General features: G+C 43.4%; 1 protein-coding gene across 1 annotated transcript; it reads left to right on the forward strand.

The window, feature by feature from the left end:
* The first annotated feature begins 1,578 nt into the window (after window positions 1–1,578).
* Window positions 1,579–14,144, forward strand: LOC310875756 (acidic leucine-rich nuclear phosphoprotein 32 family member D-like). Its single transcript, XM_083789101.1, has 7 exons — window positions 1,579–1,716; window positions 5,619–5,768; window positions 6,332–6,454; window positions 6,726–6,903; window positions 8,741–8,841; window positions 10,102–10,171; window positions 11,692–14,144. The coding sequence occupies exons 1-7, from the start codon at window positions 1,663–1,665 to the stop codon at window positions 11,790–11,792; spliced, it is 777 nt and encodes a 258-aa protein (XP_083645227.1). The 5' UTR covers window positions 1,579–1,662; the 3' UTR covers window positions 11,793–14,144.
* The last annotated feature ends 132 nt before the right edge of the window (window positions 14,145–14,276 follow it).

Genomic DNA, 14,276 nt, shown 5'->3' on the forward strand with positions numbered 1-14,276 from the left:
GTTCCTAATAAAGAATTTCAGACACACACACACACACACACACACACACACACACACACACACACACACACACACACACACACACACACACACACACACACACACACACACATCCTGCAATGCTATAAAACGCCACTTGAGGGCGGGTTTGACCCTTTATTTCCATCTGCTGTTTCCCTCGTTTACAACCAAACCACCCAACAGACGCGGTGTGACCTACTTTCCCACAATCTTTGCCACACGCGAGTGCACACACGCACACGCGCACGCACACACACACACACACACACACACACACACACAAGGGGTGAAATTCTTGTAAAAACCACATCTTCAACATGAACGTTGTTGATTAAAAAATCACACCCGTGTGAAGTGGTGGTGCAACTTCGTGTGGGGGTCCACGGGGGGTCCCTGGAACATCCAGACCGCCAGGAACGTGCCAGGGGGCCGGGGAGTTTTCCAGTGAGCCGCCCCACGTCCGAAATGGTCGAGAAATGACAGAGTTATCATATGGGGGTCCCCCGGGGGTTCCTCAGGGTCCCCGGAACATCCAGACCACCAGGAACGTGCCCAGGGGGCTGTCCCGGTTCCGGCGAGCCGCCCCATGTCCGAAACGGTCGAGAAATGACAGTTACCGTGTGGGGGTCCCCGGGGGTCCCTGGAACATCCAGACCCCCAGGAATGCGGCCAGGGGGTCCGAAACGGTCGAGAAAGGACAGAGTTACCGTGTGGTGGTCCCCAGAGTCCCTGGGGGGTCCCTGGCCCAGGGGGCCGGGCCATTTCCGCGTCTTGCCGGTTGAGAAATGGTGAAAACCAACCAAGCTATTTCGTGCTTGGACAGACAGACCCAGGGACACACATAGCTGTGTAATGTAGTGGTTGCACCACTAAAAAATACAATTCTCACAAAATAGTATAGCGGAGCGGTAATATATTGTATGCATCTATCAACTTCAAGTCAACAATGATGCACGTTCAATATTTATCACTTTATTATTGATGAACAACAAATTAATTAATAAATCATTATTTATGTATATCGCTATTTTATAAATGGCCAACTTTAAAGAGTGTCAAATAGGTCGTCCAATCATGTCAAGGATGTCTATAATAATGAATGAATAATGATGAATATAATATAATATACTAGGCCTGCTCTAGGCTTTTTGTGTTCCAAAAAATAACTGATGCAGTTTTTGGCAGTGGTTATGGTGTACACTGTACATACTACATACATAGCGGTAGTAGACCTACATTTACTCAAGTACTGTACGTACTTAAGTGCAATTTTGAGGTATTTGTACTTTTTACCAATTTCCAGACCTACAGGCTACACTTTATACATTTTGGCAATGATTTTTATGCATTTTATGCCAATACTGTTGTGCTTTTAATCAAGTTTATTTTTATGAATGGCTGAATGGCTTCCGGCCATTTACTACTTTTACTCAAGAAAACAAAAAGTACTTTTTCCACCACTGCATGACGCTGGTGAGCGTTTTATTTTGAAGCGGACGACCGGAAGCGCCCACATATGGTATTTGTGGTGTGGATTGACGCACACGCGCAGTGCGAAGCAAGGCAAGCAGCAGATACAGAAACAAGTTGATAAGAAGAACGAGGCGGAGGAGAAGAAGAGAAAAAAGAAACAAAAACAAAATGGACATGAAGAAAAGAGTCTCCTTGGAGCTGCGACACCGCAGCCCCAGCGACGTGAGTTTAATTAAGCAATTAAATTCGTCGATACATTTGTTTTTTTACTTTGAATTGGCGGAAAGTTGTTGTGTTTCTTGTGGTGTTGTGGCCGGGCGGGCTGTTTGCCCTCCGTCGTACGGGCGGTGCCGCGCGCGCGCCTGGAAATAAAGCAGATCTGCAAGCCCACGGCGCCTTGCGTCCGCCGTGCGTTTAGGTCTTGTAGATCTGCTATTTCCCTGATTTATATTCTTAGTACGGCGAAGTATGTTGTTGGCGCTTCGAAGGCAAAACGACCACATGGACGCTGCCGAACGAACACACACACGCACGCCACACGCACGGCACGCACACACTGTGTGGAGCTGGCTAATAGCTGGCGCCAAATGGGTTTTATATGAGCATATATGCACGAATGTGGCTTTATAGCTTAATTTGCCGCTGTTTGGACAGAACGTGTCGAGAATTGGACAGAAAACGTGTCGAGAATGAATTAACGTTGATTTGTTTTAAATGCTTATTATATTCCGTCTCCTATACCAGAAGATGATATAGAGCAGAACTGAAGTCGGTTATAAATAAATTATAAATTCAGTTCTGTGTCCTCTGCTGTAATCGGAGAGACTGGATCTAAAAGAGCAAGTCACTCGACTAAAGTGACGCGTTTTTCTGAGCACACATCACGCATATTCCGTGATAAAAGCTGTCAACACGACGCGTTACTACAATGTTCCGTTTTTAATTACGCAGTCAGTCCGTGTCACTTTTTAAGACCGACTAAACGGATTATGAATCCATCGTTTTGCATCATTGCGGCCTAAGCAAATGACCAATAGGCCTATTTTGGTCGTAATAATATTGTAATTACGAGAAAAGTAACGTATCCACGTGGTAGTGACGGTTAATAACCGTATTATTCGTAGTAACGTTAGTTTGTCCAGACGTTAGACGGAGCCCGGCTGGCTCCATGTGAAGGGCGGGCAGGCGGCATGCTAACACGCTAGCATGCTAACCCAACAACAACACCATGTTAAATGCATCCAGTTATTAATCCTGTATTAATTATAAATGCACAGCCCGTTAACAAACCAAGCGGTTTCATGGTACACTTGTGTGTGGGTTTTTGTACGTCCACCGTATGTGTCAATGCGTAATAATGGCGCGCTGCCTGCAACATGTGGAGGTTAGCTTTACGAGCTAACGACGTTAGCACTTAGCAGCAGAAAGAAGCGTGGTGTCACGTGCGTTCGGAGTTTACAAACACAAAGGACCAGTTCCAACATGATGAGACGGCATGACCTACTTTTTAGTACTTTATGCACTCTTTCAAGTCTGAATACGGTCCTTGTCTCCTCCCTCCACCTGAGCTGATGTTGAGGAATGATGATAATGGCCTGAGTAAAAAAACAATCTTATATGCAATGTGACTCCTTGAATTTTGATCACCCTAAATCAGTGGTTTGTTTTCAACACTTTTCATGCCAAGGTCTATTATTTATTCCCACGGACCACCATTTGACAAGATTATGCATCTCAGACCCAAAACGTAGAATAATTTGTTGTTGGATAAGACTTTTCCCACAATTCCATGCTGTATTATTGATGTGGTACAGTGGTACCATAGGAGAGATAACAGACAAACGTTGATCAAAATAACAATGCGTCTGTCTACATTCTGTAATTGTGTAGACTTCTTGTAAATTAAGTAATGCAGTATTTTTAACAATCTCTTGAAAGAGTTAATAATCTAATAGGTGGATGCTGGCAAATACTGCGGCATGGTCATGCTGGACCTCCAAAAGGCTTTTGTCACCGTGAACCACTCCATACTGGTTAACGAGCTAAAAGCAATTGGTTTTGATAGCACATCAGTGAGCTGGATGCAATCCTACCTGGAGGAGAGAGAACAGATGGTGGAGGTGAATGGAACACTATCCCATTTTACTGTTCCTAATATGTAAACGACATGACATCAGCTTGTGACTGCAACTTGTTCCTGTTCGCAGATGACTCAGCACTGCTGGTGTCGGACATGAACAAACTGCAGGTTGAAAAGGCCCTCCGCTCCGACTTGGTAGAATTTGCACCTGGCTCGCTGATAACAAACTTTACACCTGGGGAAAAACTGAATCCATTCTCTTTGGATCAAATGGTAATCAAGCAAGCAAGGCAGATGGCTTCTTGGTTAGAGTGGGTGCCAATATTATGACACGAAAAGATGAAATGACCTACCTAGGTTCCATCCTGGAGGCAAATCTTTCCGTGATAAAATGGCCACCAACGTAATCAAAAAGGTCAACCAAAGAACGAGAGTCCTATACAGGATCTCCTCACTGGTCGACAAAAACACCTTTAAGACTAGGGATGCTCCGATCAGGTTTTTTGGGACCGATGCCGATCACTGATTGTTTTTCTCATGATCGGACGATACCGATTGGTCTGATACTGATCTTGTGACATGTTGCAAATTTTAATATTTCCAAAATGATTATGTCAAAACTGTTCCTGTGTGTGGGGGAGGAAGGGGAGAATGTTTTGGCCTGTCACAAAAATGTAAAATTATATTATACTCTATCTGTTTGACATTTATACGTATTACTTAAATTAAATGGTGTAAAAGATCATTTCTCCAGATAATAGATATGGTAAATGCCGATTACCGATCAGAGTGAATATCGGTCGATATGGCCGATCGCTGGCCGATAATCGGAGCTCTATTGAAGACCCTAACAGGAGCCCTCGTACAATGTTTCTTTGACTATGCATCCACCTCTTGGTAGTACCACAGCACCTCAAAGGCCCTTAAAACAAGGCTCCAGACTTCCCAAAACAAACTGGTCAGGCTATTACTTGGCCTCAGTCCCCGAACTCATCTCACCCCGGCCCACTTTGATAGGCTAGAATGGGTTAGAGTTGACGACAGAGTAGAGCATCTTGCAATGTGTCTGGTCCACAAGATTCGATACACCACCAAGATACCCATGTACCTGTCTAAATTCTTCCTTAATGTTGACTAAGTCCACACCCACAACACCAGAGGGAGTTTAACAAACCATGTGAAACCCATATTTGGCACAAACGAGGGACTAAATGTTACCAATTTGAGTTTACAGATTGGGGCCTGGAATGCAATATGGGATCAGTTCCAATATGAAAAAAACTTAAACACTAAATTTGAAGCTAATAAATGGTTCCTCTCATTTGGATGAAAGTACAGTAAACTGTTTTAAAAAACAGTATTAAACTTGATTGTCAGTCTCCTCTCCTTCCCTCCCTATTTTCTTTATCTAAACTATTGTTTTTGCATGTTACTGGAGCGCTGTGAGCTTGTAGATCGTCTATTTTCTGTGGTACAAAAGACTCCTCCGTCACTAGGCCCATCACAATTATTACATCATTGCCTGATCGTAATTCTTGAGAGAATTTAATTTATTGAAAAAGGTTCATACATTTTGAATTGATCAAATTAAATATATGGACAGTTTTTTCCATGGTAGCAATTTCTTTGTATTTTTAACAGGTCGACTGCGGACCATTTACGGCCATCTTTCAGGCTAGACTGCCTAAGTTTAAAGTTACCTTTGAACAGCCACTGCAAAAACCACTTTAAAACGGTGTAATCGCTTGTCCTAGTGTTGAAAAATATTCCATACTGGCGATCATAACAGATGTGAATTTATCAATGAAAACATAACTCGCGAACCGCAGCTTTAGAAGTCAAAGTGTTTACTAATTTGTCACACCTGTGCAATTTCTGTTTACAAAGCCTGAAAGTTATACGGAAATGTTATTTTAATGTTCGATGCCGAGAACTCGACATACGACACGACAATAAATCCTCAACTACAAGTGTAGTAATCGTGACAGACCTATCCTTTCCCCTCTCTCTTTACGTGAATAACCCCTTTCTTCTCCTCCTCCAGGTTCAAGAGTTGGTCCTTGATAACTGTCGTTCCAGTGAGGGGAAGATGGAGGGAATAACAGACGAGTTTAACAACCTGGAGCACCTCAGTCTCATAAACGTCGGCCTGGTCAGCGTATCAAACATACCCAAGCTGGAAAAGCTCAAGAAGGTACAGGAAACAAACGCACCCGAGTCCGGCAGCCAACAGGCCTTTTTTCTTTCAAAGTGTGAAATTTGCTCTATAGTTTTGTTTTATTGGCCTAAAATATTGACTATATACATACATTCATGAATCCACCTGCTGACCGGCTGTCAGTATTGAGCAATTTATTTTATGTTTCCTCTGTGTCTCTGTGCCTGTGTCTCATATAGCAACATTTATTTTTTGAATAAGAATTTGAAGGTTTTCAGAAAACCTTAGGTTAGGTTTTAGGAGGCGTTTTTAGACTCTGCCTCAGGTCTAATTGTTTTATTTAAATCAAACAAATTAAGAAATTCCATGAATAAAAAAATAATGATTAAGAATGAGTGAAAATTGCTGATCTACATGATCGCAAAATGCGGCGCGATCCGATGCACGGTGCGCTTGTAGATCTGCTATTTTCAATAGTTTGGGTCCCGGGCAAACGACTACTTTTATTTATGTCGCGGGCTAAGAAGTTTGGGAACCACCACTGTAGAATGTAGATGACACCCTCCCTTCTCTCTCCCCCAATCTGTTTTTCCCTCTAGTTGGAGTTGAGTGACAACAGGATATCAGGCGGTCTGGAGGTCCTGGCAGAGAGGCTGGTGAACCTAACGCACCTCAACCTCAGTGGGAACAAGTTCAAAGACATCAGCACCCTGGAGCCCCTGGTGGGTGGAGCTTAACACGTGACCTTGTTTTTAGGTCCCATGCTATTATAGCCTTAGAGCAGCAGTTACCAAACTATTTTGGCCATGCACCCCCTGTTGCCTCCCGAACTAGCTGACGCACCCCCCCCCAAAAAAAATTGGCCGCCTGCAAATGTCGCATATAGAGCATAATATATACGTCTCTAGCTATATAGAGACTATGCAGACGTTCCGCTTTTAAAGTGGTTCAAACTGAAGTTGTGACCTCCCTCCCTCCCTCCCCCACCAACAGAAGAAACTCCCGCAGCTCAAATCTCTGGACCTGTTCAACTGCGAGGTGACCAACCTGACTGACTACAGAGAGTCAATCTTCAAGCTCCTCCCACAGCTCACCTACCTGGATGGCTACGACATAGACGACTGCGAGGCGTCCGACTCCGATGGAGAGGGTGACTTAGTTGACGATGAAGGTGAGAGTGGATGGAATTTGGACGGTCACCGGCACATTTAAATTGACGACAATTGTCACAAATAATTGCGATTATTATTTTTCTACATTGAACATTGAAACGTTACTAGTTGTATTTCAGTTCGTAATCACAAAATGCACAGGGCAGATATGACAAATAGTTTAAAGGACCACTTCACCACTTTTCAATCTATCTTCATGTAATTGGTCCTCACTATAATCATGATAAAATGTGACCAGCTCAGTGGCCTTGTGAGTAGAGTGTCTGCCCTGAGACTGGGAGGTTGGGGTTCAATCCCCGGCCGGGTCATACCGAATCCCTGCGACATACTAGCGTCATGTCCAGGGGGTGTACTTGTACATCAAGCTGCCTCACGCTACAGAAACAGGAGATAGGCTCCTGCCCTATGGGCCTCATGGCTCGGCAAGGCTACTTATAATCATGATAAAATGCCACAGTTTTCTTCTACTTGATCTGTGTCTCATAGGAGGGTTGTGGGCAGTTCAGGTCTTTTTTTTTAACAATATTAAAAAAATAATATTTAGAATTGTATTATCGTGAGAATGGAATTGGGATTAGCGATCGAAGACACAGTAACATTTGTCTGGATTGGGACTCGAACCCGCAACACACTGTCAAGCTGGATTACCAGCCAAAGTGCCTGGACCATTAAGCCGCCCCCAGGCCGATTATGCTATTATGTAATACTTGTGACAGGCCTAGAGAGGGAATGGAATGGGAGATGAAGCCTAATCCATATGTCATCATATTGTTATTGACCACTATTTGATGACTGTAGGCTGCAGAGTGGGGAAGCTTCTGACCTGAGATCAGATTCATACGAGGTTTCCACTGGACACACACTGGTCTGATGAACCCATTCTGACCTGCGATCAGATTCTAAAAATGTCAGTCGTTCTTCGATTTAAAAAAAAATAGCAGACCTACAAGCTCGTAGCGCGCCACTCGGTGGCGCGCTATGAGCTTGTAGATCTGCTATTTTTCAATCGCTAAAGCACGACACCAAAATGGGTTCCCGTTCAGAATGGGTTAAAAAAAGAGTCTACCTGTAGAAACATTTTGTTGATGTTGTGAAAATTCTTTCTGCATCCAGAATCACAGTTGGACTACTCTATAACACAGGGGTGTCCAAACCTTTTTCAAAAGGGGCCATATTAGAAAATGTTAAAACACTAAAGGGCCAACTGCATAATTTAGCTTCGGATTTAAACGATTCTATTTAACTATCATCAATATTTAATATCAAAGGTCTATGTCAGGTGTGTGCTGTGACCAAATGTATCTCAGCCTTAAGGTAAAAATTATTATTATTATTAAAAAGTACAAGGAGATAAGTTCTATAAAAAGTGGGAAAAGTGGGATCTGTATGAGGATTTCAATGAATGTATCTTGTAATCTGAAAAATGCAGCCTTGTTTTTGTTTTTCTTTCTTTTTTCGTATTTTTTTTTATTGTCAAAAAAAAAAGAAGGAACACTGACAAATTATACTCTGGGAAATGTCCAGTTTAAAAAAACTTAAATGTAAAAATGTCCCATATTGTTGAGCCGTTCATAATACAACATGAATAAAATTCGCCGCATTTGGCCCATAGGCTGCACTTTAGACACACAGCTGCTTTAACGGGTGAAAGGTAAACCCTACTGGAGACTTTTTGTATTGCAATATCGGTATTGATCGATTGTTGCCATGCTCTGTTTATCGGCCAAAAATGTCAATATGGTGCATCCCTGGCTGGGTCGTCCACGGAGCTGGTTCTACTTTGTATCTTTCTGTTGGATGTTCTGACGTTCCTTGTTGGGCACCTCTGTGTTCCAGAGGGAGAGGAGGGCGAGTCTGAGGACTTTGATGAGGAAGAGGAGGATGAGGAAGAGGTGGTGGCCGAGGAGGACGATGATGACGATAGTGATGTCGAAGAGGTGAGCTAGGAGACGTTAAGACTTATTATTGTATTACTCAGTCATGCATTTCACATTTGCATTGATATAAATCTTTATGGGAAAATAGTTTCCTACTTGCTTGGGGTTTAAATGTAATTCAAACTGAGGAGGGCCAGACCAATCTCCCCAGGGACTATTTCTTTCCGTCTGTTTTCCAGACTTGGCTAATTTTGGAAATGGACCTTGTCGTATGACGAAGCATACATGAAGCATTAGTCTTGATGTTAACCCATTGATGGTTTTCAGAAACCAGCATCAATGGGTTAAAGTAGAACCAGACAGTCAGCACGGACGATTCTGTCTATTTGCCTCAAGAAAGCCAAGCCTCGATTCATATCAAAGTCAACCCAATTTGTAGTCTCGCCTAGCCAGACAACTATTCCATAATCTCCGAATGCTTATATACAGTCGGTAGCTTGTGTTTATAACAACGTCCTGCTTCTGTGGGCAACGCGGAAGTGCCTCTCGCCTCCAATAACGGCATACTATTATTTGGGCAGATAAAAGTATAGTTTTTGACTGACGGAGACACGCCGTCTTTTTGGGGTGAGCATTTTCCCCAACTGCCACGCAAAGTAGCTACTGGCCAATCACAGCGTGTCCTTGCACATCCGGTATAGGTTTTGAAATGACGCGTAAAGCCTACAGCAACCAAAGTTCAAACTAACTTAAATAAAGTATAACAGATTCCAAAAATGGACAATAACGTGCCACAACCATGGTGGTTAATTTTGTTGAATGGGAGTGTGGAAGATTTAACATTCTGGGGGCCGTCTGTGGGATACATAGGTAATTACATTTACTGTAGTTTACACTGGAATGATCATGAACGCTATTTTATTAATTCTCTGGCCAACATATGCTAATGGTATACTTACTGTTATTAACTCTGACTGGTGTTTAGTTCACTGTATATGCTGCTAGATTAGAACCGTCTTACCATGTTTTGAAATTGCTCCAATAGCACAGCTATATTGGAATATATTTTTTCCATGTAATATATTATGTGACATGAAGTGATTTAGAAGTTCCCCCAAGTTCCCCCATTAACTCTGGCATCTTGTCAATTTATTTTAGCATTAAACTTTTGGTCAATGGCCAATTTCTGTAGGATTAAACTGCGGCATGCACCTAGTTGAAAGTGCTGCTTGGTTAACTCTGGTGTGTTGTGTTGTGGTGAGCAGCCAGCTGGGGGAGCCAGACGGACACTGTAATAAGTGGCCTTTTGTTTGTGTTCAGGGTGGAGAGGTGAACGGAGATGTGGACAGTGAGGATGACGATGAGGAAGATGACGATGATGAAGATGACGGTAAGACACATTTTTACCTCTTCTGTATACAAAGTTTCAGTTTTTTTTTTCGTTTATTTTCAAGATTTTTACAGACTAGAGCATGGTTTTCAACAGGTGGTCTGTGGACCACTGGTGGTCCGTGAAGGTGTTGCATGTGGTCCCTGACCATGCATTTAGTAATGTAGGAAAGTGAAGATTCGTATTTGAATTTATTGTATTGACCACAAGTTGAGAAACAATGCAGTAAATAATCTGGTGACAATGATGACTCATCGATGTTGTCAGTTACTGGGAAGACGGATGTCAAGAACTTCCACAGAAAAGTGAGTTAGAATCTCAAGCGAAACCGTACCGGATTGCCTGGTTGAGTCACCATTATAAGGAAATGTGCCCATAATGAATCGCAAGTCTCTGCTTACTGAGTCATAGAATAAGTTACAATGAACAGCAACATGAGTTTAAATGGAAGGTTAATTTCTTTCACCCACACCATGACCATATCCCCCCTCCCAACACAACAATGGTCCCCAGGTTGATTTTCAGTCAGGGTGGTGGTCCCCAGGTTGATTCTCAGTCAGGGTGGTGGTCCCTGGTTCATACTCAGTTGAAAACCCCTGGACTAGAGTATTACATTTCCATTACAATATTGATACTTTTTACTTTAAAGTAAAAGATGCGAGTGCTTTTCCCACCACTGCTGTACTGCTCTGTTCTATTCTCATGGATTAAAGTTACCATTCGCCACGACTGATTTCAGTCATTTGGATACCATAGAAGCCAAGCGTGTCTTCTGTGAATGCATGCTGCGGCACCGGAAATAGCCGCTCTACAAACTCACCACGTGTGAGCTTGTAGATTGCCTATTTTCGGTCATTAGTTATTTTAAGATGAGAGTATTTGAAGTGCTCAAACTAGCAATAGAAAAGTTTAAAAGCGTCTTCCAGAAACGTGAATGCTCTCAGAAATGTCATAAAAAAGCAAAGGGGTTAATGCCTCAAATCTGTGATTTCTTCAAATGGTTGGCTGTTATGTGGAACAGCAGCAACAATGGGTTTAGAATGAGCATACCTAAAACAAACATCATTACATTTTCAGTCTTGATATTTTATTTTTCTTTATTCCGCATGGTGCTGCTCTGTTGTTTTTAAATATATATTTTATCCCACGATTTTGTAACCCATTTTTCACCCCTGTGTCAATCATCTAATGTGATCCTGGGCTCTACACACCCTCCACCAACCTAGTCCCCATATATGGGGACAAGGGGAGAGCAACGGACTTGAACTCATGCTTCCTTCATGCCTGAGTGTCCAAGTTGCTCCTTTACACCTGACGGGGGAGTTTCCCTGGTTGGACGTAGCGCGTGGAAGGAACACGTTATTCCAACCAGTTCCTTTCCCCTCCATCAGGCACCCCGGCTGGCCAGGGGGAGGCAGTTTAGAGACCAGGATTACTGCATGTTTTTTGTGAGGGTACCTACCCTAGGGTGCTGCTCTGTTGCGATGTCGTCATAACGAGGTGTTTATCTCTTCATCCAGACGAGGACTCGTCCCCGGCCAAAGGAGAGAAGAGGAAGAGGGAACCCGAACCCGATGACGACGGGGACGACGACGACGACGACGACGAAGAAGATGAATGAGACGGACAAAAAGACTCCTGCAAAACCCACCACCCACCCCCCCCCTGACCCTGTGACCTCTGACCCTACTCTGGACTGCCTACACATGCACCCCAACCACCGGTCTGGGCCACGTTCCATTTCTCTAACCCGGGACCCTTTGTTCCTATCTTCCCCCCCCTGGGACTCTGCTTTGACGGGTTGTGCTGTGGGGTCATTAACTCTTGATGGCCTAGTACTGCTGGTCTTCTATCCTATAGCGGCAAAATATGCACCCGCCGCGCGTGTCCCCAAAAATGTATAGATTGTTTGACTTGAATCTCATTTTTAAAGCTGCAATCTGTAATTTATGTCCTAACCAAAATTTCCAATCCCTGCGCATGATTTGAGCACCCCCGTTGATGCTACAACTGAAAGCCTGTTTGTTGGTTTGTTTGGGGAGAGGATGATTTCACAAACTGGCGTTTTTCCTTGTCCGATACAAATGTGGGTGTTGCAGCCTGAGGACTACACAGATTCTTACGGTGGAGGCCACACAGTTGACGCCCTTCTCCCTAGTCGTTACTTCAACAGGTTTCCTTTCACACAGAGTCCTGTTTCATGGCCAGGGCCATGCAAAGCGCTGCAGCCGGCAGTATACTGACAGCGATTGCGGTTGGTGTTTGTTGATCACACACTCCTGAGCCCTGTACGTGTACTACACCCAAGTTCTTCCCGATGCTGCGCTTGAAGAAGCCCTTGCAGCTCTCACGGCTGGCTGCACCGTAATGACGCCCCGAGGCCTTGTCGCCACACAATTTTCCACAACAGACTGAGCCTCCTGTGTCGCGTTTCACTCCAAACTCCCATGATGATTTCAGTTTCAACGCAGTACCCGTTGGCAACCAATAGGTGTCCTACCCGACCATGAGATCTTAATATAATATATAGCAGGTTGGACCCAACTATAACCACTGCAGTGTTGTGGTAACGTGCAGATGCAAAATAACATTATTCGTTCAGGCCACAAATAGATAAACAATAGACATGGGTTCAAAACGACTTATGGATTGCAGCTTTAAAACAAAGTTTAATTTTGTTATTGTAATTCCAGTGGAACTGTCTGAAAGCTTCCCGAATCCCGTCTTAGGTTCTGTCTTAAGGAAAACGGAACAAGGGCTCCTGGGAGGAAGCGGCATTAAGTAATGGAGCGTGTCCCCCCCCCCCCCCCCAGTGCTCCCCTCTCTCCTCTCTTTGCTACGACCAATGTTGTCCTGAGTCAGGGTTGTGTGCGCCGTGTTACTATTTAGTTTGTTGTTGTTTTTTTTGTTTTGTTTTTTTTCAAATGCAGACCCCCCCCCCACCTTTCTATGACATCATCACCGTGGGGAGGGGGGTAACGGAACAGGTATGTGATGACATCGCCGCGTTTCAGTGTCCTGAATATGGTCGACATGGATTAAAAGTTCTGTCTTCACGGTTGATTTCGGTAATTGGGATCCCACAGCATTCAGTCTTCTATAAGCATCTCTTGTACTGAAAATAGGCGAGCCGTCTTTTTTTCAGTTATTAGTTTTTCCAAGATGAAAGAGTATTTGAAGTGGTCAAAGCTAGAAAACATGTTCATAAAACCGTAATGCTCTCGGATATATCTTAAAATGAAAGCCTCCAATCTAGAAAAATGGAATGATCTAAAACATGACAGTCCTACATAATATTAGTTAAAAAAATTAGGAAACCATCAAATCACAGATTTGGCTGACACAAATCCTAATCTGATTTCAGTCGTATTTAATTAAGCTTTATTCCATGAGTTCAAGCCCACAGTGCGTTGCTGTGGACTTTGTTGATCAGCTGTGTTCGAACCACAGGACACGCATGGCGATGTATCCATGTTTGGGCTTAAAAACTCCCTCCCAGGGCGCCACGGTCGACAGTTCGTCTATTTTGCCAACAGAGCTTTTTAAAAGAATATTTTTTCAGGAGTATTTTGTTTTTGTTGATTTTTTTCTTTTCTTTTGTATGATTTGTTAAAGGGACGGTGCTTCACTCTTTAATCTTACGTCTGATTTATACTGTTTGATTGATGCAGCGCGACACTGGCACGCTGCTACGTATACATCGGGCCTAATTTCTCACCCCCTTCTCGCTTTGTCTCCTCGGTTCCTTTCCTTGACCCCTACCTCCCCTCTCTCTCGCTCTCTCCCTTCCTCCCCTTTCCTCACTCTTTACTTTCCTCGCCTCCTACCTCCTCTCTCTCCGTCCTTTTAACATTTACACTGATTAGTTGTGGGCTTTTTGTTTTTTGTTTTTTACTTTTCTGTAAGTTAAAAGTAAAATTGAAAAAAAGCACAGAAAAAAATGTACTTTGTAAATAAAAATCTTAACATTTTCCTCCTGGCTTCTACTGTAGCATTGTTGTTGGTGGTGTCACACAGTGACGGAAATCGACATGAAGTCACCGTGTGGACTTTCTCCGTAGAATTCATGTGATATTTTACCACACAGAACAGTGGTTCCCAAAGT

The sequence above is a fragment of the Protomyctophum parallelum genome (assembly GCF_964188405.1).
Source record: "Protomyctophum parallelum genome assembly, chromosome: 18".
Taxonomy (NCBI): Eukaryota; Metazoa; Chordata; class Actinopteri; order Myctophiformes; family Myctophidae; genus Protomyctophum; species Protomyctophum parallelum.

Bases quoted from the DNA above. Each gene is read 5' to 3' on its own strand.
- LOC310875756 (XM_083789101.1), top strand. From the start codon at position 1,663: ATGGACATGAAGAAAAGAGTCTCCTTGGAGCTGCGACACCGCAGCCCC. The intron at 1,717-5,618 runs GTGAGTTTAATT...CTCCTCCTCCAG, and splicing joins GACACCGCAGCCCCAGCGAC to GTTCAAGAGTTGGTCCTTGA. The intron at 6,904-8,740 runs GTGAGAGTGGAT...TCTGTGTTCCAG, and splicing joins TGACTTAGTTGACGATGAAG to AGGGAGAGGAGGGCGAGTCT.